We start from the raw sequence: 26,914 nt of genomic DNA on the forward strand, positions 1-26,914 counted from the left end.
TTAATGCCCAAGTCCAACCCCAGGGGCATTTTTGCATTGCTATGGCATCCGGGCTCGGGAGAAGGATGGAGTCTGAGATCCCTTAGTCTTTTCTAATACTTTTATAAGAGAACTAATTACCTCTGGGGTACTTTGAGTTTCTCTGTTTCTCTCACTCTTCTCAGTATCTGTCTCCATCTCTTTGTCTCTCTCTTGATGAGTTGCTTTCAGTGAAAAAGTTCAGAGGTGGGAACCGAGACAGAGCCGCATGGCCAAGCTCTGAAGCTCTTAAGCTCTTTTCAGGTTCTTTGTTCTTCAGTCTAAACCATCTTTCCTGTTACTAACTTCATTTGGCTCTGTTAGTAATGGATGAGAAGTGATTTCATACACCGAAAGAACTTCTGTTGCCCTGGGGAACAGTCTTGGCTTGTGCAAAGGCCTCTGAGTCCAAACAGCATCTGAAAGAAAATTCTCTCAACAGGCCATGTTCTCCTCTTATTCTCTGACATACTTCTCTTATATTATAGCAAGAGTTTCTCTAAATGTCGGAAGAAGCTGACTAACATTAGTAGTTATTGAAGCTTTCATCTTCTGATTACACAATTTCCAATTTTCTTTGGGCACAGAGGGTCGAAGGCAATGGGAGGTTAATAGCATGTTTAGACACAGAATTTGGAGATTAGAAATAAAAATTAGAAGTAGAATTTTGGTATTCCTGCTTTTACAGTCAGAAGTACACTGCTGTTTGCCCAACAAATAATGATGTTGATCTGATTAGTTATTGGACTAAAAATAGGGCATGTGTGCTGGGTGACTAGGGGTTTGAAAATCCTTTTGCGTAGGTCATTACTGAACCTTAGTAAGAGGCTGACACACTGGAGACTTGGACGTTGCTGGTCCTTTCCTGACTTGCTTCACAGCTCCTTTGGGTCCTCATGTGACAGTCTGAGGTTTTGTGCTAGACCACAGGGCAAGCTGCTGATTTGCAGAGCTGACCTCCACTATAAGCATTTTCATCTTCTCTGGCAGAAAAGTGCAGAGGCTACAAACAGGCGGGCGTCCTGTGCCCAAGTTCAGTGCATTACTTAGTGGGTGATGGGCACGTGTTTGGTGAAAACTTCCTGAATCACAGTATGACTGACTTCTCTCAGCTAATCTTCCATGTAACTCCTGACCACTGGGATTTTGTAGCCAATGGTGTTTTTGTCCTCTGTGGGGGTATTATATGAAATTCCAGAGATCCCCTCTCTTATTCCATCTCATGTTACACTTCACCAAATGAACAAATGTAGAAAGTTTTCCTTTTCTAAAAAAAATTTAAATTCAATTAATTAACATAAAATGTATTATTTGTTTCAGGGATATAGGTTTGTGATTCATCAGTCTTACACAATTCACAGCACTCCCCATAGCAAGCACATACCCTCCCCAGTGTCCGTCACCCAACCACCCCATCCCTCCCTCCCCACCAACCCCAGCAGCCCTCAGTTTGTTTCCTGAGATTAAGAGTCTCTTATGGGGGGCGCCTGGGTGGCTCAGTGGGTTAAAGCCTCTGCCTTCGGCTCAGGTCAGGATCCCAGGGTCCTGGGATCGAGCCCCACATCAGGCTCTCTGCTCAGCAGGGAGTCTGCTTCCCTTCCTCTCTCTGCCTGCCTCTCTGCCTACCTGTGATCTCTGTCTGTCAAATAAATAAATAAAATCTTAAAAAAAAAAAAAAAAGTCTCTTATGGTTTGTTTCCCTCTCTGGTTTTATCTTGTTTCATTTTTCCCTCCCTTCCTCTATGATCCTCAGACTTGTTTCTCAAATTCCTCATATCAGAGAGATCATATGATAATTGCCTTTGTCTGATTGACTTATTTTGCTTAGCATAATACCCTCTAGTTCCATCCATGTCGTTGCAAATAGCAAGATTTTGAGAGTTTTGATGACTACATAGTATTCCAATGTATATGTGTGTGTGTGTGTGTATCTCACATCTTCTTTATCCATTTATCTGTTGATGGACATCTAGGCTCTTTCCATAGTTTGGTTATTGTGGACATTGCTGCTATAAACATTGGGGTGCATGTGCCCCTTTGGATCACTACATTTGTATCTTTAGGGTAAATACCCAGGAGTGCAGTTGCTGGGTTATAGGGTAGCTCGATTTTCAACTTTCTGAGGAACCTCCATGCTGTTTTCCAGAGTGGTTGGACCAGCTGCATTCCCACCAGCAGCATAGGAGGGTTCCCTTCTCCGCATCCTCGCCAGCATCAGTCATTTCCTGACTTGTTAATTTTAGCCATTCTGACTGGTGTGAGGTGGTATCTTACTGTGGTTTTGTTTTGTATTTCCCTGATGCCGAGTGAGGTTGAGTACTTTTTCATGTGTCTGTTGGCCATCTGGATGTCTTCTTTGCAGAAATGTCTGTTCATGCCTTCTGCCCATTTCTTGATTGGATTATTTGTTCTTTGGGTGTTGAGTTTGATAAGTTCTTTATAGATTTTGGATACTAGCCCTTTATTTGATATGTCATTGGCAAATATCTTCTCCCATTCTGTGACTGTTCTATTGACTGTTTCCTTTGGTGTGCAAAGTTTTTTATCTTGATGAAGGCCCAATAGTTCATTTTTGCCCTAGCTTCCCTTGCCTTTAAGACGTGTCTAACAGGGACGCCTGGGTGGCTCAGTTGGTTAAGCGGCTGCCTTTGGCTCAGGTCATGGTCCCAGCATCCTGGGATCGAGTCCCATATCGGGTTCCTTGCTCGGCAGGGAACCTGCTTCTCCCTCTGTCTCTGCCTGCCTCTCTGCCTACTTGTCATCTCTCGCTCTCTGACAAATAAATAAAATCTTAAAAAAAAAAAAAAAGACGTGTCTAACAAAAAGGTGCTGCAGCAAATTTTACTTTTTATCAACTGATGCTAATAGATGGCATTGGGTGGATTATTTTAGTCTTCTTAGGGCTCAGTTTTCTCACCCGTACAATGAAAAAGTTATCTAAGCTTGTATGAATTTTTGGAGATGAGAAATCTAAGAAAATAGCCACGTAGCTCAGTGCTGTGGCTTTTTTTGTTTTTTGGTTTTTTTTTTTAAGTGATTTTTTTTTTTTAAGATTTAGTTATTCATTTGAGAGAGAAAGAAGAGGTCGAGGAGGGGGCAGAGGGCGAGAGAGGGAGACCTCCAGCTGAGCTCGGACTCCCCTGAAATGATCCATTCTTAGATGTCATCAAAAGCTGGGGCACCTGGGTGGTTCAGTGTGTTAAGCCTCTGCCTTCAGCCCAGGTCATGATCTCCGGGTCCTGGGATCGAGCCCTGCATTGAGCTCTCTGCTCAGCAGGGAGCCTGCTTCTGCCTCTCTGTCTGTGCCTGCCTCTCTGCCTTTTTGGGATCTCTCTCTCTCTGTGTCAAATAAATAAATAAAATCTTTAAAGAAAAAAAAAAGATGTCATCGAAAGCTAACCTGATGGGTATGATGTGCCTGTGTTGGTCATGGTTTACTGAGTGTCAGATCAGGCTTTGAGAAAGTTAGGTGAGGTTCTGTTAGGTGTCAGTCTTTAGGCTAGGTGCTTGGAATATTGTCATGAGTGGATTGGTCCCCACCTTCATGAGTTTATGGTCTCGTGAGGGAAATTGGACACACGACATGACCTTTGAATGTTTACGTTTCAACTCTGATAAAGCAATTCACCAATAACAGAGGGCTAGGCCTAGCTTCAGGAAAACATTTTACTTTGTTTAAAAACACTAGGATTTTTGTTTTGATTTCAGGTAAGTGAGATAACCAACTTCTAAGTAGAGGCTTCTGCTTTTCTTTTTCAAAGAGAAACCACAGTTCACTTCGGAATATCTAAACTTTTCTTCTTGATCTGCTGAAATATCACATAGTTTAGTGGACTTTGTGACTGCAGTGTATTCTGCAGTGGGCACTGGGAATACAGATCAGAGTCTGTAATCCTGACACTTTTGAGTGGTGTAAAACGTGCTGTCCTATCCGCAGCCGGGTGAGTGGCAGAAGTGTAAGTTTAAGCCCGTGCGCTGCCGACGTCTGGGGAGCTGGTGCATTTTCCCATACAGTGCAGAGATTTTTATTTCATAGGTTTTTACTCTTCTGAACCAAGATTGAGCTTAGCGGATAAAGCCACATTTCCTTCCGGAAGACACAGCAGTGTCCACTCTGCAGAGTGAATGCCAGACCTGCATCAGACACCACCAAGATAGGGTGGGACGTGCATGCCGATAGCTGTCCTTCACTGCATTCCGAGGATGACATCTCTTCCTTATTACAGGTGACCTCTGGGGGGACAGAAAGCATACTGATGGCCTGCAAAGCTTACAGGGACCTGGCCTTTGAGAACGGGATCAAAACTCCAGAAATGTATGTATGCGTGGCTTTGGGATTTATCTGTTTGGAGTACTGCGGTTGGAAACAACCTGACCATCTGTTTTCTCCTTCTCTTCCTTCTTCCTCTGGCAGTTCAGTCCTCTTTTATCCTGTCCTGCACCCTCGACCCTTATCCCCTCACATTCCACAGAATCCTACGTGGATCAGCCAGCTAATTTTAAAGGTCATTCATTTCCCGACCCCCAAGTTTATACATGGTAAATACTGAAAGCAAGAATGAAATCCTTTAAAAAAAAAAAAGGGAGAGAATGAAATCCTTTTTCTAAAAGTGTTCAAGTAACAGGACTACATCTTTGAATTCTGTGATATTTATTATAAATAATCTGGAGCCTAAGGAAAAACTCTCCAATTCCCTTAAGTTCAGTGCTTGTTACTTAAATATGATAGGCTGTCTCAGGGTGCTTCCTAAGAAAATCAGCCTGCAGGCTATTTTCTGGAAGGAGAACTTTTAAAAATCTTTGTGAGATGTATCCATAATGTCACCCCACGGGCATAACTTTGATATTTGGCTGCATTTTTTTCTCTAGACACTCTCTTTGCCCAGAGTGTTTATGCTACATCCTCTGGGTTTCCGTTTCCCCACAAGTATCAGTGACCCAAGGGTTGCACGTGGTCTCATGCTGTGCTTCGTCCTCGGCCTGAGAGAATCCATCAGGCTGCCATCTGCCTCTGTATATAAATCTTGGTGCTTGGTACTCAGTAATAGAGTCTTTCCTTCCGTAAAGGGAGCGCTTGATTTTGAGAGTGCAGTAACTGAGAGAAGTCTGAAAGCAAATACTTAACCATGACTCGGTCCCCTTTTCAGTGTGATTTGTCCACGCTCTGTGCCCAGCGTGGGCCTTGTACTCAGGACCCCAAGATCAAGAGTTGCAGGCTCTACTGATCGAGCCGCCAGGCACCCCCATTTCAGTACTGTTGGAAGTGCTGCTTCCAAGTGTGTAGGAACAATGGGAATTACATTTTCTCACAGGCTCGTGGGCTCTCAGAGCTGGAAGGAACCACTGACCTCATAGAAGCAGTCTTGGGTCCTTGCGTGGCTGTCACCCCGCCGCCCCCCACGGCTTCCTGGCTTTGGATGGTTGACGCAAGAAGGCTCTGCCGGATGCCAATCTGCTCTAGATTCCCAGGCCCTCGTCTTCTCCCTGTCAGCCCTAATTTATGCTTTGGATTTCCTAAACCATAGGGAGATTTCTATAGAAAATCATTTGACCTCTTTTTCTTTGTGCTTAAAAGGGTAAAACAGTATAAACACTTGTAAAAATGAGGAAGAATAACCAGCCGCTAACTCGGCTCTCTCTTGAGCCCTGTTTCTATCTGAATTTCATTACTCTTTTCTCTCTCATTTAGTGTGGCCCCCCAAAGTGCCCATGCCGCATTTGACAAAGCAGCCAATTATTTTGGGATGAAGATTATACGGGTTCCGCTGAACAAAATGATGGAGGTGGATGTTCGGGTGAGTTCCCCTGAAGGGCCCGTGTTGTGCCACGGACCGTGAGGAGCAGGGACACACCCGACTGACAGATGTTCTCCAGCGTTGTGCGCAGAGAGGCTCCAGTGGCCTCTGACTGTGGGCAACGGGGCTGCCAAGCTGCCGCCGCTGTGAGGACAGAGTGCGGCTCGGGGTTTGCATAAAGTCGTGAGCTCTGAGAAAGCAGGATGGTCCAGTCCCTGGGTTGAGACTTGGCAGACCTGGGCTTCACTTCTGCAACTTCACTTTCTCCTCTAAGATGAACATGCACTGACTTGGCCCAGGACTCTCCCTGTGGTTTTCAGGAGCCCGAATCCATATCCTCGCCAATAAAATAGGAACTGTATCTTTTAAGAACTAAACTGCCCAGTTTCGTAGCACTAGCATTATTTCTGCCTGCCATCTTTAGTGATATGTTGACTGACTAATTAATTAATTGACAGATAAAAATTGTGCGTATCTAAGGTGCTGGCTGGATGTTCTGCTGACACGTGTCCACACAGCCAGCTCCTTACTACAGCCGCACTGTGGAGCATATCCCATCTCACATAGTTACCATCATCCTTCTTCTCCCTTGTTTCTGGGTTAGAATGCATGGGGCTGCTCTCTGGACCGCTAGCTGGTTTCAGGCACACAGTGCAGTATTGTGCAGCCTGGCCACACGGTCGTCCGCGAGCGGTCCAGAACGTCCGGACAGGCAACACTGAAACTTGGTGCCCCTCATCCTCCAGCCCCTGGCAGCCACCATCCTGCTCTCTGCTCCCGAGTTTGCCTGTCATGGGCGCCATGTATGTGAGGTCACGCAGCCTTTGTTTCTCTGTCCCTGGCTTACTTCACTCAGCAGAGTGTCCTCAGGTTCATCCATGTCGTCACAGGTGGCAGGCTTGCTTTTTTAAAGACCCTATAGTAGTCCTTTAGTCACTGTTTCTATGTCGTGCCGTGTGGAGTACTCTCTCGTGCCTGGGTGCTGTGAGAATTGCATCTGAGTCTTGTGACAGCCCGGGTGGGGGGCAGGGGCGGGGGCTGTAGAAACTGTCTGTCCTTGCACAGCGCACAGGTGAGGAAACAGTTTGTATGGAGTTAAGTCGTTTGCCCCAGGGTTCCACACTAGTGAGCAGGGCTGGGACTCGCACAGGCTTCTCTGCCTCTTGGCCCAATGCCCTTTTTCCTGCCAAGTTGTGGCCTCAGACTTTTCCCCAGATGGAGCCCTCTGACCGCGTTTGCGTGCTGCCACTGTGGCGGGGGCTGTCCTCTCCCAGGTTGGAGAGGCAGAGGAGGCGGGCTAGAGGAGCACAGACCCTGAGCCGGCGGCCTGGAGTGCTCATGGCAGCAGCACAGAAGAGGGATTCTGACGTGGCTTCTCATTTTCCTTTCAACTTTAAACGCCTAGGCAATGAGGAGAGCCATCTCCAGGAACACGGCCATGCTTGTCTGTTCTACACCCCAGTTTCCTCATGGTGTCATTGATCCTGTCCCTGAAGTGGCCAAGGTACGTGGGAAAAATGGGCCGCCAGGCACTCAGGCTGAGATATGAGAATAGAATGTAATGGTGTAGTACTCGGCAGGGAGAGGCAAGTCTCAACTTGGACACGTGCGCACATTTCCTGAGCCCCGTAGGAAGCCCTGTTGCTCTGTTTGGAGCCTCAGAAAGCTACTGGCTTCTGCTGTGGGAAGAAGACTGTTGAAACTGGATATTCTGGGAGAGTACTGGCATTTCGATTCAGCCGGGAAAATGAGCTGCATTTGGAGTCTGCTGCTCGAGGGTGGCGACCAGCAGTGGTCCCGCCTGTTGCCCTTCCTCCCCACCCGGCAGTTACTACAGCAGGATCTTGTGTCCAGCGTCAGAGGGCTGCTCTGTCCTGCTTGATTTTAGAGTGAGGTTGAGGCCCTGTGTATTAGAATATTTTTTAAAGCCTGAAAGACGCGGTATATAGTGGCCTGTGGTCACAGTATACCTTTCCACCTGTGTCTTGCAAGTTTTTGTTATATGGCTATAATGCAAATTCTCTTGTGGTCTTTGTCTTTTGGGACTAGCTGGCTGTCAGATACAAAATACCTCTTCATGTAGACGCTTGTCTGGGGGGCTTCCTCATCGTCTTCATGGAGAAGGCAGGATACCCGCTGGAGCAGCCTTTTGATTTCCGGGTGAAAGGTGTGACCAGCATTTCAGCGGATACCCACAAGGTGAGACAGGGAAGCGACCGTAGGTGGTTGATTATCTCCACTACTGTCAACAAAATAAATTGGTTAAAGCATTAACTTCCACTCAAAATGTAAAATTAAATCCGGCTCTTTGATCTCCCCCGCGTAGCTGGTTCAGGTGACAAAGTATGGTGCTAGAGGTGACTGGTAATCGTGAAAAGGGACCTGTTATCTTTGTGGCATATGGCTAAGAGAAGTTCTGCATCCACCGGCCGTATGTAGCTGGGACATGCCAGGACAGGGGCCCATAGAACAATGTTCCTGAAGTGCTGAGATTCCGTGGGGTGGAGGCTAGTGATGAAGCTGATAGTGGAATTCCTGAGAGAATGGACGTTGGTGCTGTAGCTCCCACGCAGCCGGGGCTGCTGCCCAGAGTGACAGGAGCCAGCTAAGGGAAGCCCTTTGGCAAAAGGGAAGAACTGCGTGCTCGAGAAGGTTTGGACGCCACCCCCGGTCGCCTGGAACAATGTCTAAGTTGGTTGGGAATGCTCTGAAGCTCTACGAGGTTGTGGGGGAAGTCGGGGCAGCCGCAGGAATGTGTGCTCACTCGCGGAGCTTGTTTTCATCCCAAGTACAGTGGAGACCTGTGTTTCAAATCCTGCGTGATGCACGCGGATCTCCTCTCGGGACCTGATTTGGGGTGGCCTCAGCCCCGAGGCCACCCCTTGTGCCCTTGTCCTCACCGTCTCTCGCCGTGTGGGTCAGGGAGCCAAGCCGCGTCCGTGCTCGCTGCGGCGAGAGTTCACTAGGAGGGCAGGTTGCTGTAAGGAAACCAAGTAGTAGGTTGTTTTTTAAAAGGGGATTCAGTAGCTTCAAGATTCTAAACACCCTGATGTTCCTAAAAAGGAAGTATAACACTGAGTGAGAGAGATGGGAAGGAGTCAGCCAGGATTTTAGTTGCTTCACGTGAATTCCACCCTTTTCCCCAGTTTCCAGTGGAAGCTTATCTTCGCTTCCATCCTGACTCCCTGCGTTGGGGTCCTGTTTACAGAAGAGAAGAGGAGAAGCCACGTGCTGGGTTGTGGGGGGGGGGGGGGGGGGGGGCTCGGCCTCTCAGCAGCCTGGGCCCTGTGCGCCCTCTACCCTTCATGTCTGAGTGTGAATTCTCTGAATTCCCCGAATTCCCCCTGTAGAAGGGGCATAGGAGAAGTGCGGGAGGAGCTCATGGGGCAGGCACTCACCTGTGCGCTTCTCCCCCTCAGTATGGCTACGCCCCCAAAGGCTCTTCTGTGCTGCTCTACAGTGACAAGAAGTATAGGAGCCATCAGTTCTTCGTGGCAACAGACTGGCAGGGCGGCATCTACGCGTCCCCGACCATCGCAGGCTCCCGACCCGGAGGCATTAGCGCGGCCTGTTGGGCTGCCCTGATGCACTTCGGTGAGAGCGGCTATGTTGAGGCTACCAAACAGATCATCAAAACTACTCGCTTCCTCAAGTCAGAGTATGTGTGTTAGATTGGGCTTCTGCCTCTTCTCTTGCTTTGTCTGCTCCTAGGCTCGAGGCATGTGCTGGGCCCAGCACCTGTGCCCCCAGCCCAGTCAGCATCCTTTAGTGGCCAGGGGTTTAGGACAGCAGCTCAGGGGTGTGGTGCTGGCCTGGGAGGAGGAGAAGCCCCCTGGCGCTGCTGGGACTTGGAGGGTCCGATCCAGGCTTCATGTGTAGGCCCTTGTGTCTCAGAGGATGTCTTCATGACTGGCCGCTCTTACCCACTGCCCAGACGCTGTGCTCCGTGAATGCTGCAGACCGCGGTTCTCACACGTGACCGTGTGACGTCATCATTGGGAGGGCCAGTCACGACACGTTGCTGGGCCCCCCCCAGGCTTCTCATTCCGTCCATTTGGAATGGGAGTCTGCGGACCAGCATTTCTGGGATGCTCCCAGTGGATACGGAAGCTGCGGGACTAGAGTCGCTGGTAGATGAGGCAGAGGGAGTGGGGGAAGGGTGGGCCGGGAAACCCAGGGCGGGGATGAAGCTAGAACGAGGTAGCACATTTGTCTGACACACCTGTTCATGTATATCCACACCCCCCCCCCCCCAGTCTCTGTGGCTCACCTGCCCTGGGGAGGCTTTTTCAGAATCTGGAGGGTGAGTGAAAGCCGCCAGGAGGCATGTCTCATTTGAACAAAGCCTACGTATACGCAGCCAATACACCCATCTGTTTGTGAACTGCTCTGCCATTTCTTGCTTTAGGGATTACATACATGACTTTTTAAATTGCAGACACAGAGGGGATATTTTCCAGGATTATTTTCTTAAGTGTGTCTTTTATGCCTCATATGCCCCTGGGCACATCATAATTTGGGAGTTGGGCAGACAGGGTAGGAGCCAGTGACTCTGACTCATCCGAGCTCAGTGGAGTTTGGGCCTTTGAATGTTTGTAATGTTTGGGAACCACTGATCTCAGTCTTGCCACCTGATTTTAGAAGGTGAGCAAGCTGAAGCCTTAAAAGATGAGACTGTTATAGAGGAGATGTTGCATGACGAAAGAGATGATGGCCCAAGCAGTATATGTGGCTGAAATTTCCTTTCTGTTCCTTTTTTTGTTTGTTTAAGACTGGAAAACGTCAAAGGCATCTTTGTTTTTGGGAATCCCCAGTTGTCAGTCATTGCTCTGGGCTCCCGAGATTTTGACATCTACCGGCTGTTCAACCTGATGACTGCTAAGGGCTGGAACCTGAACCAGCTGCAGTTCCCGCCCAGGTAAGCCGCGGGGAGCTTCTCGCCCTCGCTGTGCTCTGTGACTTCCCAGCAGCTTGAGTAGCGGGGTCACCCGAAGCCTAGAGACTGACAGCGAGGCCAGTGCCCTGGGGCCGACGGACTATCTGTGTGATTTCACTCTCCACCTGGCATTACTCAAACTCTGGGGACCATTGGTCAGTCAGGAACCCCTTTACAGCAGACCCTACCCTCTTCCTGGGCTGTGTACTCTGCGCCCCATCTCGTAACCACCATCAGATTGTCCTTGGACGCACTCATGACCTGAGTCATACTTAGCTCAGAACCTTCCACAGGCTTCTCATCATTCAGGCCCACTGCCCTGTCCTGTAATATGCTTCTGTCATCTCATCCCGCATGGTGCCTGTAAATAAACACCGCTCCCCGAGGGCACAACCCCCCACTGCCAGGTGTCCTCGGTGCACCCTGATCCTTTCACCTGGTGGCGCCCTTGCCAGTCCCACCTGGACTCAGCTTCTTCTCTTCATGATCCCTCTGGGCCTCAGTCTCCCTCCAGGGGGTGTGAGCATTTCTTCTGTGCTTTGAAGTCCTTCAAGACCCCTGTGGCCCTGAACGTGTGGGGGGTTATCATCTGCGAGGAGAGCATCCCCTTGGTGGCCCCGTGGCTCAAGGCATAGCAGTTGGCAGTTTCTGAGGGGAGAGGTGGGACAGAACAGGCAGCCTGTACTCCCTTTTGTTGGGATGTTGCTGCTCACGTGGAGGCGTGACACTCTCGTGCCGGCCCAGGCTTGACAGCCCGTGTATTTGAGAGCCCCGAGTCCCAGGACTGGAAACACTTGTCACAAATAACATGAAGAAGCGAGTGATAAATTCCAGTCTGTGGGGCTGCTTTATTTTAGAACTTGGTTTTCTTTCCTCAAGGTTCATTTCCGCCTGTCTCTCTCTTCTCCCACAGTATTCATTTCTGCATCACGCTAGTACACACCCGGAAGCGCGTAGCCGTACAGTTCCTAAGGGACATCCGGGAGTCTGTCACTCAAATCATGAAGAATCCTAAAGCAAAGACCACAGGAATGGTAGGGACGCTGGAGACTTTTATCTTCCTATGGAAGTTTAGGTCTCGTGGGGGGTTTGGAAGAACCAGGTGACCTCAAGTCTCTTCCTGCCTCTGTTCTATCTCTGCAAACCTTATTCCTTGGAGCTCATGACCTCTGCCTCACCCGTTTCCAGGCTCTTTGGTCTCAAGTGAGGCGTGCTGTAGATAACGCACCTTATATATTTGAACGTGTCCTACAGAGGCAGGTGGTGGTCATGTCCCTTTGAATGGAAAATTTTGACACAGGAAAGACAATAAGAGTGTTTTCTCTGGAATTTTCTTTGGCAAATCCCATGGGTCAGTTCCTTTGGGCAGAAAGGCAGACCAGCAAGTACCTGTGAAGAGCTGCCTGGGTGGGGAGCGGACGTGGAAGGCGGGGACTGCAGGGTGGGGGGGTGGTATCGGAGCCGCAGCTTCGTCTCTACCCCCATACGCCATCGCCACTAACACTCTGACTGGATTTGTAGGGTGCGATCTACGGCATGGCCCAGACGACCGTTGACAGGAACCTGGTCGCAGAATTGTCCTCAGTCTTCTTGGACAGCCTTTTCAGCACTGACACTGTAACTCAGAGCAGCCAGATGAATGGTTCTCCGAAGCCGCGCTGAGCCTGGACCCTCTGGCCCCGAGGGGCTCCTGGCCTCCAGACGGTGCTCGGGGTGTGGAACGGGCCGTGCACAGGGTCAGCATCTGGTCTTGCTCCGTGGAGCACGACGAGACAGACTGTGAGACAGCTTGATCCTCGGGATTCTTGTTCCTCCTCTCGTCCTCCTCCTCTGGTCTTTATGTGGAGACCCTGAAGGAGTCTATTACATAATTATTTTGCCCTTGTTCTCAGATGTTGCCCTAGGAATTGTTTTAGCTATTTCCCTCTCTAACCTTCTAGCTTTCAACCTCACTTAATCATTGTGCAGCGGCTCTGACCTGAGTCCTTACAGAGGCTGGGGTGGTTTACGTGATGAAGAAGCTTCTCTGTTCTCTCAGGCAGACTGGCGAGGCAGATCCGAAGATGTTTTCCCGGGTGGGAGTTAGGTGCCCTCTAAGCGTGAGGCCTTCTCTGCCTCCTCTCTGGGTAGGGAGTTGTCTGTCTCGGAGAGTCACTGGTAGTGTGGCTCAGTTTCTTTTCCCAGGACGCAGATGGATAGGCCACAGCTTCTGTTTTGTGGGATTAGAGTGGCCGAGCTTATTTGCTCAGTCTGTCAAGGCAGGCTGTGGAGTGGCCCTCTGCTGTCCCCATTTGATACTTGGTGGCCCCATCTGTGGAGATTTGTGCTTGAAATTGGGCTCCCATTGGTTTGTTGTTGCTGCCCTGGATTAGGAAGAGATCGCGGTTTCCAGAGAGCCCAGGCCTTTTTGGCCCTGGTGCTGCCTGTCTGCACGGGCAGTGTTCAGAGTACACCTGGACCCTCTCCTGGGCTGCTAAGGATCGGAAACCAGAGCCTTTTCTCAGGTTCTCTGTCACATTCAAATACATGTCCCAGAGTTGGTGGTGGTCCTCCCCTCCCCCGCTGCTATAAGCCCTCTCGTCTGCGAGTATGTTTGCTTGAAGGAACAGCTCAGAGCACCTTCACAAGTTGCCTTGACCTACCCTAGATGGGTATAAGGGGGCATGAGAGAGCCTCCAAGGCAAGGAAATTTCTCCCCACTCATGTATCCCTCCTCCCTCTTTCTGTCTCTTTGGCTCCCCAGGTACTATGGCAGTTTAGCCTCAGGTACTGGACACTTCTCAGCCCTGGCTAACTCTGGACTAGGGAAGCATGATGGCAACTGTCAGTTGGGGCTTGGGGCCTGGGATTCCTTCCTAAGACTAGTTGCTCAGGGTGGTGCAGGGACAGAACCAAACCCTGCGCCCACTCCCTGCCCTCTTCACCCCTACACAGGGCCCTGACCTAGGTGGAGCCACAGTCTTCCTCTGAAGACGACCTACCGTGTGCCTTTTTCCTCAGCACTGAGTGGCGAGGGGCTACTCCTGACCCAGGCTGTAGGGTAAATGGGTCAGTCTTCGAGCTTTTATTTGGGTGGGGGAGGACTTTAGGATAAAGTCAGGAGAAAATGTCCTCTGTTCATTCCCCTTCTCAGGGACCCCTGAACCATTCAGCCTCTGCAGGCTGCTGTCCTCCAGCCGCCCTCACTGGGAATGCTGGCCAGGAGAGCCAGGACGACCAGGCCTTCCCCAGGGCTCCATAGCACATGTGGCTGAAGTGGCCTTTGGCATTGTGCTTCCGCCACAATAACTGTGACTAGCTGGCTGTGTCATTGCCGGGCTGGAGTGTGTGTGTTCCTCCTGTGCCTTGTGGGTTCCAGGAGTGGGGGTGGGTGGGGTGTGTGGGTGTGTGTGTGTGTGTGTGTGTGTCTGCGCATGCTCATTAGAGAGAGATGCTAAGATCTTTTGGACACGGTAGCCAAGTTCCTTCCCGTCGCTGAACTGAGGGGCACCTCCCGAGAGTTGCTGTGGCCAGAGCTGTGCACCAGTGCTCCTGGGTCTCTGGTGCATTCACGGTGTCGGAGGAGGACCCGGGACCCAGAACCACCCTGGCACCACTCTGGTTTGTCGGCAGCGAAAATCCTGTGTGGGATAGAGCAATGGGCGTGCTGTTGCTTCCGGTGTCTGCGGGCCCTTCCTCTGCTGTGACGGCACTGCTGCCCCAGAGGCAGTGGTGTTTTTTCAAAGGGACCTACAGTAGCCACTTTATATCACGAGCCTTAGTTTGACACTTGCGGGCTTTCCATTCTATGCATACCTGCGCCCTAGAGCACCTAGTCTGGCAGAGGCAGGCAGAATGTCTTCAGATGTCATGTTGCTAGCAGATGTCTCATTGGCCTCTGCAGAAAGGGTAGTGTCTGGGTTACACACAGAGGGAGCAGCCGCCAGACTATATACTGCCATGTCACTTTTAATACTACTGGTTTTATACTTGCAAAATGGTACTTGCCTCTTTTAAATCTTTTCTGTATTTAACCTCCTTCCCAGCTCAGTGCTCCCTTCCTGATTGCAGCAATAATATCTTAAAGAGCAATTCAGTAATTAAATGACCGAAATTGTTGCCCATGTGGTTGCATTCATTTGCTTCTGGAGGGACAGGCAGGAGATCCCTGGTGGGGTGGTGGCCCAGGGAGACCTGGCTGCTGGTGGGAGCTCGCCCCCTTGTGGTGAAATGGTTGTGTGTGGCCACACAGATTCAGGGTGGTGGCTTCACCAGGAAGGTCTGGAACTCAGGCCTTTAGTTCCCCAGGGCCCGGGTCCACCTTGTGTTTTCTGTCCTCTTCACCACCATCTTCTGCCTATACCTTAATGATGGCTGGAGCCTCTGGGGTGGGCTCCAGCCAGCTGGGCACTGGCTTCAAGCCCTGCATTTGGTTTGGGAGCCGATGGAACCCCTCAGAATATCTCTGCACATGTAACCGCTGGGCGTCTTGTTCCATTACAAGTAGGAAGTGAGTATTCCTTCCACAGGTCCTGGAGCCTGTCAGTCGGTAACCAGTGCTTTAGCCCATTTGGACTTTGTCAGAATCAAGCCAAGGAATGCCTGTCTTTGCTAGTTTTCTGCTAAATGACTTGGTTTCTTGAGCACCTGCTTGCTTTGGGGTTAATCCTAGAGGATGAGGCCTGCCCTCCCCACCCCCCCACCAATCCAAGAATTGGTGTTTGGATGCTTATACCTGCTACTTAGCGCTGTGAACCCCTTTGCCTTCTCTGAGGGTTCTTGGTAGCAGTGAGCCACCTGTAGCCAGACCCAGCAGTGGAGACGCCATTACGTCTCCTCAGAGGCCTGACTTGACGGCTGCCAGCTACAGCCCGGGTCCGAGCCTTTTCTCAAGTTGGGAGTCTTAATTGGTATTCTTTTTCTTGGGCTTTTTTTTTTTTTTCCCATAATCTCTCCTTAACATCTTCCCCTGTAACTTCAGTTATTTGCACGAATTGTAGAATAAACATTTGTTTTTGAAAAAGTATCGTTTATGTCTTTGTCCCGTAGCAAAGTCTGTCACGGAACTGTAGTGTCTTCTAGGTTGGCATCTTTCAGCTCCTGATCCCTCGGTGAGCAGAGGCAGGAAGGTGACATAACACCTGCTCCATACCTCTGTGTCTGGTGGCTTCTGTCCCCTAAGCCACAGTCATCAGATCGAAGCACACTTAGGAAAAGGGAAGTTAGAAGTGGAGCAGTTGGGGGCCACCATCAGAGTAAGTTTTCTGAGAACCTACCGTTGACGTAGGTGTTGTCAGTCCTCAGATCCTGCCGGTACCTCTCACAACAACATGCTTCTTTCTCAGACACCGACCTCTGCCTCTTTCCTGGCCCCGGTTATGGGACCAACTCATCCTGGGTTGTGATATTGCTAAATGTCTGCTCCAGGGAACCCTGGCATTTGCAAGTCAGCTTAGAATGCAGAAGCTGCCTGCCTCCAGCTAGGGGATCGCAGATGAGAACCCGTCAGGAGACGGGCCTCCCGCAGTACTGCGTCATGGCACACGTGGACTGCTATGTGCATCGCGTGCACTGGGGGGAGAGGAGACCGAGCTCTGTGCCTCACCCCCTCTCCCAGTCACAGCGCATTAGTGGGAACAGTATCCTAGAGTCACTAGGTGGGAAGACTTATCTGTAGGAATCCAGTCCCTAACTGCTTGGATGGAAAGTCCCCAGCGCCTCCTAAGCTAGAATTTCCGCCCTCTCCCTCACACAGTAAAAGCAAGCCTTGAGACGGGCTATGTCTCTAAGAAACTGCAAGACCCTACCAGGATTAGCAGTTTCCCCGCCCTGGGACGCTGTAGGCCGGGATGCGACAACAGCTGCAGACCGCCTTCCTCGTCCCAGATGCCACCCCGCGCAAGTACAGGTGTCCTGCATACCTTTACGTGTTAGTCATGGTACCCCTTTGGCCACCCCTGCCTCAAGAATCCCTTTCAGGTTTTCAAGGCACAAGTCAGTGAAGCCTTCAGACTCACCCTTGTCAATCACTTCATGTTCCCTTAACTCATTTCTTTACCCTTGCCTCTAGCGTTGACTCCATCCATCCTGCCTCGTGGTAGTGACCTGCTTCCTGCTTAATTCGGCTACATGAAGACAGAATGGTCTGGTCCCCTGACCCTGGGGCCTTGAACAGGGCTTCCCACAGAGTGCTTATTTAAATGCCTGTTGACTCCAATTTGGATTGACCTGTGGAAAGGAAGTTTCTAGAGCCTGAGACCGAGTGAAACACTAGTTTTATTTAAGATGTAAAAGCACAGGTGTTTGTGTTACATACGATAAGGCTGACTTTAGGGTCCTGGTTTCTGAGATTAAGACTTGGTACCTCTTTGTCACAGCTTCCTGGGAAATGAATTAGAAAGGGAGCAGGATGCAGCGTGGCACAAAGACCAATACTGTTGGCTGGAAGTCTTCCAGAGAGAGAAGATCGGACTCAATTAGTGTACATGTAACAGAGTGCCAAGGATGAAGAGGGGTTTGGAGAAAGGTCGGGGTTGATGCCGGCATCTCCTTCCACAGCAAGGACTCCCCCTAGCTGGTGGCAGCAGAGTCCACTTGGCCCTTCTAGCTGCAGCAACATCTTGGCTCCCCAGATCCGCCCCCCCTGCCCGCCACCAGATTCCTGATTCAGTCACCACCTTCCCCTGAAGAATTCGCAGAGGAAGGGCAGGGCCTAGGTCATGGACACTGCTACTTGTTCGATGAAGCTGGCCAGGTTTATGTCCCGTTCCGAAAGGCCGGCACACTCATGGGTGCTCAAGGTGATGTGGACCTGGAACAAAACCAGAGGTTCAGGCCCAGAGCGGGAGAGAGTCAGGGCCGTGCGGCTCGGCAACACGGAGCACTCCAGGGTGGTAGCTGGTCACCATGCTCTCGCCCTGGGACAGCATTCCTATCACCAGCAACACTGCCAACCCTCCCGCCGTGGCCTGTGGCAGGGGTCGCATGACCGCCCTCCAACGGCCTGCGGTCCGACCTGTCTGCTGTGCACATGTGTTCTCAGCTCTGGTGACTACTTTTTCATCCCTCCACACCACACCTTCAGGAAGATTTGGGCCACAGAGCTATGAGCCATGAATATGGCCAGTGCCCGCGGCCTGGCCTTCTGTGGTTCGGCTTTCCTAATGCCGACTGTCCGCCTTAACCGCATGTTTGCTCACGAGTGTTTTAATTTGCACTTTTCTAGTTTGTAGCGAGCCTGACTGCTGCAGGGGTGACGGTGCTGATTCTAGGTGGGGAGGCCCCTAGGGAAGGCCAGGGAAGGGCCTTCAGAGCTCAGCCGGCCCGGCGCAGCAGACACGCCTCGCTCACCTTGTTGTACACATTAAACCATTCGGGGTGGTGGTCCAGTTTCTCGGCCTGCAGGGCCACCCTCGTCATGAAGCCAAAAGCCTGCGAAGTGAAGTGAGACCCAGGTGAGCGCTCAGAGAGGGCTGCTCGAAGAGTTCCAGATGTGGGGACCCCAAGACCCATCCCCCCAACTCCCGTCCCCAAGGAGGACACTCCAGCCTGACGAGGGTAGTGGCCGAGAGGCTTAGGTGGCAAGGCCTTCAAGGGAGAGAACAAGTTCTGGAGTGTCAGAAACTGTCCCACCCGGCGACATACCCGATTGAAGTCTTTGAAATGGAACTGCTTGAAGATGGCGTCTCGGCCTTCCAGCTCATTCCACCCCACAGCCCTCAGGTTTGGCAGTAGCTGGTCCCGCTCCTCGGCACTCAGCCTGTGCGCTTTGCCGGCCTAAGACAGGAAATCAGCAGAGGCCCACTGGGCATTTCTCCCTCTAGGACCCAGGAGAAGGCCCCAGTCATGAGGGGACGTTGGCCGGCCTCCACGGGGGCTCTGGTGGCATGGTCTAAAGCAATGGACAGGGAGCTGTTCAGGGGGACACCCTGCCCTGGGGATGGGGCCCTGGCTCACGCACTGATAGGTTCTTAGATTCTGACACTTTGCTCAGAGAACAGAAAATACTGAGCCGTGACGCAAGTCACTGGGACTTAGCAACACTCCCCCCCTCCCCTTGTCCCCAAAGCCTGACAGAGCCCCCCCACCATAGGTCTCTTATGTTAATGAGGGAGTAAAAGCAAAATCAAACCCAGATGTGAATGTGTTACTACACAACTTTTCAGAAAAAGACTACCCATGACTGTTCAATCTTCTTTTTAATGTTACGGACTGTATCCAGTTCACCCCCACACCCGCACAAAGAAACTGAGGCCTAGAAAAGGAACATGACCATGGTTCTCCTCCCCTCATGTCCCCCTCTGTCCTCAGAGCACAGACATTGTTCTCAAAGGGGTCTGAATCTGCATCCTGGGCCCAGGGAAAAGGAGCAAGTGCTTACAACACCTTCCAGGCGATTCTACCAGAACTGATCCCCACTGGTACTACCTCCCACTGGATATTCATCACGCCACCACGCAGCCCCTGAGTACCAGCTGCTAGGCCTGGGGGTTTCGGATTCCCACCTTCTTGTCTACTCCATCAGCCTGGGAAGCCTGAGCCACAGAGCTCAGGCCAAAGTGGAAGTAACTTGGCCAAGGGCAACTGGCAAACCTAGCCCCTCGGCCTATTTGCCTATTGTGCAAAGTGCCCTCCAGGCAGCCAGAGCTGGCACAGTTCAGGGGTTGAGTGGAACCTTCAGAGACGGAAGCAAAGGCCGGTTCCATTCTCTGGGGGGATGGATCCAGGCCTAGGCACGGAAGGGATCCCAGAACTGTGATTTCTCCAACAGAAACTGTAAGAGTGTTGAAGGAAAAATGAACCAGTAAGGTCTGGGGAGAGAATGTGAGGGAGGCTAATTCAGCTTCACGAGGCAGCCCACAGCCTGGCAGCCATGGGGGCGTTGGCAGGACTGGGTCAAGCCCCAGTTCTGGCGTTGTCCAGCAGGATGGTCACCTCCCTTGGCTTGAAAGGTAAAAAGGGCCCAGAACTTCCATTTCAGATCAGTGAGAGGAGCCTATGGGACCTATGAGTAAGTCCATCTTTATTTGTAAAGGGCTTGTTAGGTCCTGCACGTGCGTGTGGGGTCGGGTGTGGGGATCGCACTAGAAAAGCAGTACAGTCTCCTCTAAGTCAATCTTTCCCTCCCTTCTGAAACACTTGTTTTCTCTGGACTGATCTAGCTTGGTCCGGTTCCTCAGCTCTGAGAGCTCTGCATCCCGCCCCCAAACCCTGCTCCATTCCAGAGCTGGCCCTTTCTCTGGGGCTGATAAGCCTGGTCATGTATCCAGGCAACTGGATGAATGATGTCAGCCCAGGGATCAGAACCCACTGCTTCACTCTCTGGCCCAGAAAGAAGTAGGGGGATACAGGGAGCTCCTAGGAGGCACCCCGTGCCCCTTAGTGTCTTCTGGGATCCCCCAAGTTTCACAGCCTGGGGCTGAAAGGACAAGCCCCCCTGAGAGCTGGGGTCAGATGGGGGCAGGGGCACTGTTTGCTTAGTAAATCACAGGCCAGGCCTGGCCGAGCCTTCTGGGGGAGTGTATGCTCCTGTTACTGATTACTAGCCCTGCCTCCCCATGTCTGGGGCCTCAGAGCACCACGCAAGCCGCCTCACTACCCCCTCCTCTCCCTCCAAGCCACTGCTTTCCAAGTGCCTTCTCAGCTGTCACCGTAGTCCCTACTGCTCCTCAGGCTTTGGGATCAGAAAGGGGCTGTTTAGTAAAGCTCCTGGTTCTACACACTTCTCCCCAGCCAGGGCTCCCCTTCACGGCCAGAGGGTGGAGGTGATGAAGCAGGGCTGACCACAAGGCCCAGGCCCTCCTGGGGGAACACCCAGCCTGGAGGAGGTCTGATCCTGAGCAATCGGTCCCCACCGCTGGGCGCAGGCCTCAAGCGAGGCACCAGGGCCTGGCTAAGAGGCCAAGGTGACAGGCCGGGTGCTCGAGGGCCTGGCCAGACCCTGCCGGAAGTGCAAGCCAGAAGGGTGGTAAACAGACTCCTAGCCTCCCTCCTACTCACGCTCTGACACACGGCCGCGCCCCCCCAATGTGGACGAGAACCCGCCACTGAGAGGAGGCGATATCTACAGGCTCACCAGCTGCCTCCCCCACCCGTGCCCTGGGCCCACCGCCCACGTCCCCGCTTGCGAGGCGCCCCGGGGACAAGGGCCTGGGGGCAGGGCCAGGCCTCAGCCGCGCCACCGCCCCTCTCCGGCCTCAGCTCGCCTCGCGCGCCACAGGGGGTGCGGGTGGCAGATGGGCGGAGACCCCGGTTCTCCAAGCCTAGCAAGCGGCTGGCGGGCGGAAGTCTCGCAAGGACCGTCCCCCACCCTCGCCGCCGCCACGATCGGCCCCTTCCTCTTCTCCGCCCTCCCGCGCGCCCGGGCCCCGCGGGCAGCGGCGAGCGACCCCCTCACCATGGCGGGCGCGGCGCAGGTGCGGGCGCGGCGCAGGTGCTGACGGGGCGCAGGTGCTGACGGGGAGCAGGTGCGGACTCGGACACAGGTGCGGACGCTAGCGAGCAGCAGGTGGCGGCGGCGCAGGCGGACAGCTCCGGGCGTTCGGGGACGCGGGCGGGGAGGGGCCGAGAGGAACCGCCCACCGGTAATCTTTAACTCGGCCGCGACCCGCGCACTGGGCCTCTGCCCCCTTCCAGCACCTTCTTCCGGGCTGCTGTTACCCGCAGCTCAGGGGCTGAGAAGGACAGGCTCCAGGTGCAGCCTTCTGCGTTTGAATCGCTCTCTGCCGCTTACCAGCCGTGTCACCCCGGACGCGAGATTACGCTTTTCTTTTTTAAAGGCAACAGATGGAGGTATTGGCCTAGAAGAAACCGCACAGAACTAAAATGTACTGTATGATGCCTCTTGACGTCTGTTAGCTCTCCTGCGAGCATCACTACAGTCACGCTCATAAACATATCATAGCCGGCGTCCCTACAAGTGTCCTTCTTTGACAACCACTCATCCGCTTCCGGGCACAATATGTTAGGTTGTATTTCCTAGAATTTTATGTAAATGCAGAGCATGCAGTGTACGTTCTGGTGTCTTAGGACTCAGCATTGTCACTTTGCGGTTTGCCCCTGTGGCTGCATGTATCAATAGTGTCTTCCTTTCTATGGCTAAGTAAAATTTATTTTATAGTGTTACATTGTATGGCTACACCACAATTTGTTGATCTGTTCACTTGTTGATAGGCATTTAGATTGTTTGCAGTTTTTCACTATTACAAATAAAGATGCTGTGTGCTTTCCCATCAAGTCAACTTAGATATCTGCTTTCATTTCTCTTGGGTAAAGGTCTAGGAGTGGAATGGCTACCTCATGCGGCACATGTGTGTTTATAACTTGTTAGGAAACTGCCAGACGCTTCCCAAAGTGGTTGTGCTATTTTAGGTGCCCGCCAGCAATGTATGAGAGTTCCAGTTTCCCTACATCCTCAAAGATGCACCAGTATTTGCTACGGTCAATCTTTTTTATTTCAGTCATTCTCACTGGTGTGTAGTGGTATCTCACTGTGGTTTTCTTTTGAGTTTCCTTAATGGCTAATGATATTGAACACTTTTTTCAGGTGTTTATTTTCACTGGTAAATCTGATAATTGCCTTCGAATGTCCTGCCCCCGCTCCCCCCCCCCCCCCGCCCGCTTTTGAGTTGGGTTCTTACTGCCTTTTGAGTTCTTTATTCTGGATATGGGCACTTTACCAGAGACGTGGTTTGCCAGTTACTTCTTTGTGTTTCACACTGTCTTCCAAAGAGCAGACACCCTTAATTTTGATGAAATCCAATTTATCCGATGTTACTTTTATGGATTAGTGTTTTGGTGTTGCAACTAAAACAATCTTTCCCTACCCTACTGTCATGAAGAATTTTCTGTTATGTTTCCTTTTTGTGACGTTTCTTCCCTGTGTTTTATAGTTATCGGTTTTCCATTTAGGTCTATGACCCATTTTGAGTTAATTTTTCCTATGCATTGCATTATGGATCCAAATTCACTTTTTTGCATATGAATATCCAGTTCTTCCTTTCTCCACTGCAATGCTTTTACACATTTGTAAAAACTCAGTTGAAGGTATACGTGTGGTTTACCTTGAAGGTATACGTGTTTCCTTATAATTGGACATATATGTATGGACTCTAGCCTGCTCATTGACCTGTTTGTCCCTCTTGATGCTAATGCTATACATCTTGATTCCTGGAGCCATGTAAGTCTTGGAGTCAGGTAATACAAGTCCTCTAACAGTCAAAAACGTTTTTCCTTCCCATTAACCTTCATCCCTATAGTCCACTTTTACTCCTCTCCTCCCAGTGCGTTATTCTGCAAAATCTAACGTGTTGATATGTAGTGTTGTTTGTATCTGTTCTGCAACAGGTGCTGTTGTTTCATCTCTGTGCCCTTTATTTTTTGTAAATAGATCCATGTGCTGCATCTCATTCTGTTTCTTTCACCTATTTTTGCCATTTTTGTATTTACACTTCATGCATATCTTCTAACTGCTGCTCCGTAGGGAGCACCCAGCATCAGTTCTCATTCCTCCAGGGGTGGACGCTCGGCTCGCTTCCGACAACCTGCCTCCGCCACCGCCCCCCCAGCCTGTGAGTGTGCAACACACGCAGAACAGAGCAACAAAGATGCTACTCCAGTGAACATCTCTTTCAACTCAGTAGCTCTCCAGCCTGTGGACGGTTTTTTATGCAGCTTAAATATAAATATATACATATATATGAATATGTAAATATAAATACACACACACACACACATATATATCCCCTATAAATCCAGCAATTCCCTCATGGGTGTATATCCCAAAATAGTTTCAGACGCTGTGGGCAAGGGCTGCTCTGGTCCTTACGTCATGTGCATCGTATTCTATTCCCCTGTATTGCTTGCACATGATACTCATCCTTGGCATTATCTTGCTTTTTAATTTTTAACACGTTAATAGGTATAAAATGATAGTGCACTGTTTTTACTTTTTCTGATGACCAATGGTTCTGAGCACCTCTTCATCTGCTTGTTAGCACCTGGGGCTTATGCTTAATAGTCTTTCCTTTTTTTTTTTTTTTTAAGTATACAGTGTTCTGTTTTTTTAAGTTGATTTTCAGGAGTTTATATCTAGACATTAATTGCTTGTCCATTTTCAGTATTGCAAATATCTCCTCCCATCGGTATATTAACTTCTTCCATAGTGTCCTTTGTTGGTAGAAATTTTATATGTTGGTGTATGGGACTTATCTCTTTTTTTTCTTGGCCTTACAACCTTGTGCTTTTCAGGATTTATCTGATGATTTTCCTGCCACAATAATAATCTTCCTTTTCTCCTGTTAACTTTATGGTTAGATAAGACTTAAATGTGAAAGGTCCCCTTTTATATGTAGTGTTCTTAGTGTTCTCCAGTGGACCTTGACTGTCCATCTTCTTGCCTGTGGCTTCCGCTAATCATCCTCCAGCGTGGGACAGGGGCTCCATGGCTGTCCAGACTGTCAGATGACTTCAGCCCCAGCAGTCCCATGTGAGACCTCAGCAGAGACCAGTCAACCCATGGAACCATGAGAACTAGTAGTACGTTTTAATAGTAAGCCACCAGATTTGGGGGGTGGCTTGTCACACAGCAACGGAGAATAGGACGCATAGATTCCCGAACAAAACTCGGTGCCTGGAAGTGAACTGCTGAAAACAAGCTGCCTGGGAGCGGTGGTCGGAAGAAGGTGGAAGGAAGGCTGCAAAGACGGGAAGGTTTACTTCCACCCCAGATGTAGAAAGCTGCAGAGTGTTGCTCCCACACTAACATGGGGAAGCCTGGATATACTACAAAATCAGCACTTTTCTTCTGTTCACCAGGAAGCTGAGCTCACAAGACAACCAAGGAGCCTGAATTCCAAGGGAGGAGCACAGACAGACTCATCTGTGCTGGCCCTTGGGGAGGGAGGGGGACACACACAGTGTCCATATACATGGAGAGGAAGAAATCAGTGAAATCTTTTTTTTTTTTTAAAGAAGATTTTGTTTATTTATTTGAGAGAGATAAAGAGAGCACAAGAGCAGGGATGAGGGAGGAACAGAGGGAGAGGGCAAAGCAGACTCCCCACTAAGCAGACATCCTGACCCTGGCTCGATCCCAAGACCCCAAGATCATGACCTGAGCTGAAGGCAGACACCTAACTGACTGAGCCACCCAGGGGCCCCAGAAGTCAGCTCAAGTCTTATCAAATAGTTGGGAGCCAGGTGTGTGCTGGCATGCCAGCCTGAAGAGCTGGGGCTGCAGACACAGGGACAGTTTGCATAGAGGAACTCTGGCAGGTGCTGGGTGGAAGATGGGAGGAAGATCCAGCCATGGAGCAGGGGTGGGAGGGGATTGGCAGCTGCTGTGGGGAAAGGGCCAACCCCTCCCTCCTCTTGCAGACCCTTGTTGCAAAGGAGCAAAAGCCTAAGTCACTAGGAGAGGGGCCACATACCAAGCATGCCCAGGGCCCTCATAAAGACCCACTGTGGCTTCATTTCTAGCAGGAGGAACAACCTGGGTCGCCGCACCTCACACGGCCCTGCTGGAAATACAAAACACGTCAGCCACTCGGGAAAATGCTTTGGCCGTTCTTTATGAAGTTAAACACCCCTTACCTTATAAATCACCAATCCTACCCCAAGAGAAGTGAAAACATGTCCATGCAAAGACCTCCATGCAAATGTGTATAGCAGCTGTATTTGGAAATAATCCAAGTGTCCATCAGCAGATGAATGAATAAACACAGGTGGTGCATCCAGACAGTGGAATAGTACTCAGCAGGGGAAAGGAGTGGACCGTGGACCTGGTCAGTGTAGTGGGTGAGTCCCAAACATGTTATGCTAAGGGACAGCATTTCAGATGTCTACATACCATATTTTATGACATATTACATTATTCCATGTATATAACATTCTGAAACCCACACTACTATCAGCAAACATTCCTGATTGACTGCAAGAGGCTGGTGGGGGGACCTAACTACCGAGGGGCACAAGGGAATTTGGGGGGGGTAATTATAATATTTTATTATATTTTGATTGTGGTGTCCCATGACTAGGTGTTTCTGCCAAGAAGTATGGATATGTAAATTATATCTCAGTAAACTTGAATTAGTAAAATGAGCCTGGAGTATGAAATCTCAGGACAATCATTTCCCAGTGATAGTTAATGTTGGAGAGATTGTGAGTGGGCTTCTAGTAATGTTTTGTTCCTGAATCCTTGTGTGGGTTATGTGGGTATGTCAGTTAGTGAAAATTCTTTAAGCCGTACCTCTATGAGTTATGAACTGTTTTATATGTATATGTCAATAAATTTTTTTAAAAGGCACAGTGAATAAATTTTTGTAAAAAAGAGGACTCAGGAGCAATTAGGAAGACTATCTCTTCAAGTCACCTGGAGGGGAGAGGGGTTATCTAATAAACTTGTACTGAGCTTTCTAGCTGCCTGTGATAACACCAAGAAAAGTGGGAATGGTGAGCTGATTGGTGGTTTGTTTGTTTGTTTGTTTTTTAAGTATTCTCTATACCCACTGTGGGCCTTGAAATCACAACCTCAAGATCAAGAGTTGCATGCTCTACAGACTCAGCCAGCCAGGAACCCTGACCTGTTTGGTTTTTTTAGCAGAATTTATAGGAAACAGAGAGGTCCCAGGACAGTCTTTCCGGGTTGCAGAAGATTCTCAAAGTAAGAAATGACTTCACAGTAAAGGTCAAGTCAGGGGTGCAGTTGTAAGACTCTTTGTTATGACCTTAGAGATATTTAAGGCTGTGTGTCTTACTTTCAGGTAGACAACAGGTCTTCTAGAAGAATCTTTAGGATGTGATTCTTAGACCAACTTTGTCAGGCAGGAGGGCTGTTAAAAATCTGGACAGGATCCTGCCCTGCCCTGACTCACAGCCCAAGGCAGAGAGGGGCCTCTCTTGAGATTTGTGGCTGGAATTTTTGTCTAATAGAATAAACCTCCATAAGGTTCATAGGAACCTCACCAAATTTTTAAGAGAATTGTTTTGGTAATAGCACTAACAACTTGGATTGAAAAAGACAGAGACAATTGAAAAGGCAAAGAGTCCAATGTACTTCCTGCCTTCTAGGAGTAGAATTCAGACTGCACTTCAAACAGGAGCATTTCTTATCAAGAAGAAAAAGTAAGCCCCATTTCAGAGGCAAGAACTCAGTGCTCTAAGCCGAGAGCTATGAAGATTCACTCCC

At 50.2% G+C, this 26,914-nt stretch overlaps 2 protein-coding genes across 3 annotated transcripts in view; one reads left to right on the plus strand and one right to left on the minus strand.

The window, feature by feature from the left end:
- The window catches only part of SGPL1 (sphingosine-1-phosphate lyase 1), a 70,710-nt gene extending 55,864 nt beyond the window's left edge, over positions 1–14,846 (plus strand). For both annotated transcript variants that reach the window (XM_047702234.1, XM_047702235.1), the window contains exons 8-15: positions 4,245–4,333; positions 5,708–5,813; positions 7,219–7,317; positions 7,863–8,012; positions 9,233–9,471; positions 10,585–10,731; positions 11,663–11,783; positions 12,271–14,846. In XM_047702234.1, the coding sequence (XP_047558190.1) occupies positions 4,245–4,333; positions 5,708–5,813; positions 7,219–7,317; positions 7,863–8,012; positions 9,233–9,471; positions 10,585–10,731; positions 11,663–11,783; positions 12,271–12,411 (1,092 nt within the window). In that variant the 3' untranslated portion in view covers positions 12,412–14,846. The remainder of the gene's footprint in view (positions 1–4,244; positions 4,334–5,707; positions 5,814–7,218; positions 7,318–7,862; positions 8,013–9,232; positions 9,472–10,584; positions 10,732–11,662; positions 11,784–12,270) is intronic.
- A 2,140-nt stretch (positions 14,847–16,986) lies between these two features.
- On the minus strand, positions 16,987–21,295 carry PCBD1 (pterin-4 alpha-carbinolamine dehydratase 1). The gene is made up of 4 exons (XM_047703399.1): positions 21,125–21,295; positions 18,373–18,504; positions 18,079–18,159; positions 16,987–17,539 (listed from the first exon to the last, which is right to left on the minus strand). Exons 1-4 carry the CDS (start codon positions 21,125–21,127, stop codon positions 17,441–17,443), a joined length of 315 nt encoding a protein of 104 aa, XP_047559355.1. The 5' UTR covers positions 21,128–21,295; the 3' UTR covers positions 16,987–17,440.
- Positions 21,296–26,914: the final 5,619 nt, after the last annotated feature.

This window comes from Lutra lutra, chromosome 14 (genome assembly GCF_902655055.1).
Source record: "Lutra lutra chromosome 14, mLutLut1.2, whole genome shotgun sequence".
NCBI lineage: Eukaryota > Metazoa > Chordata > Mammalia > Carnivora > Mustelidae > Lutra > Lutra lutra.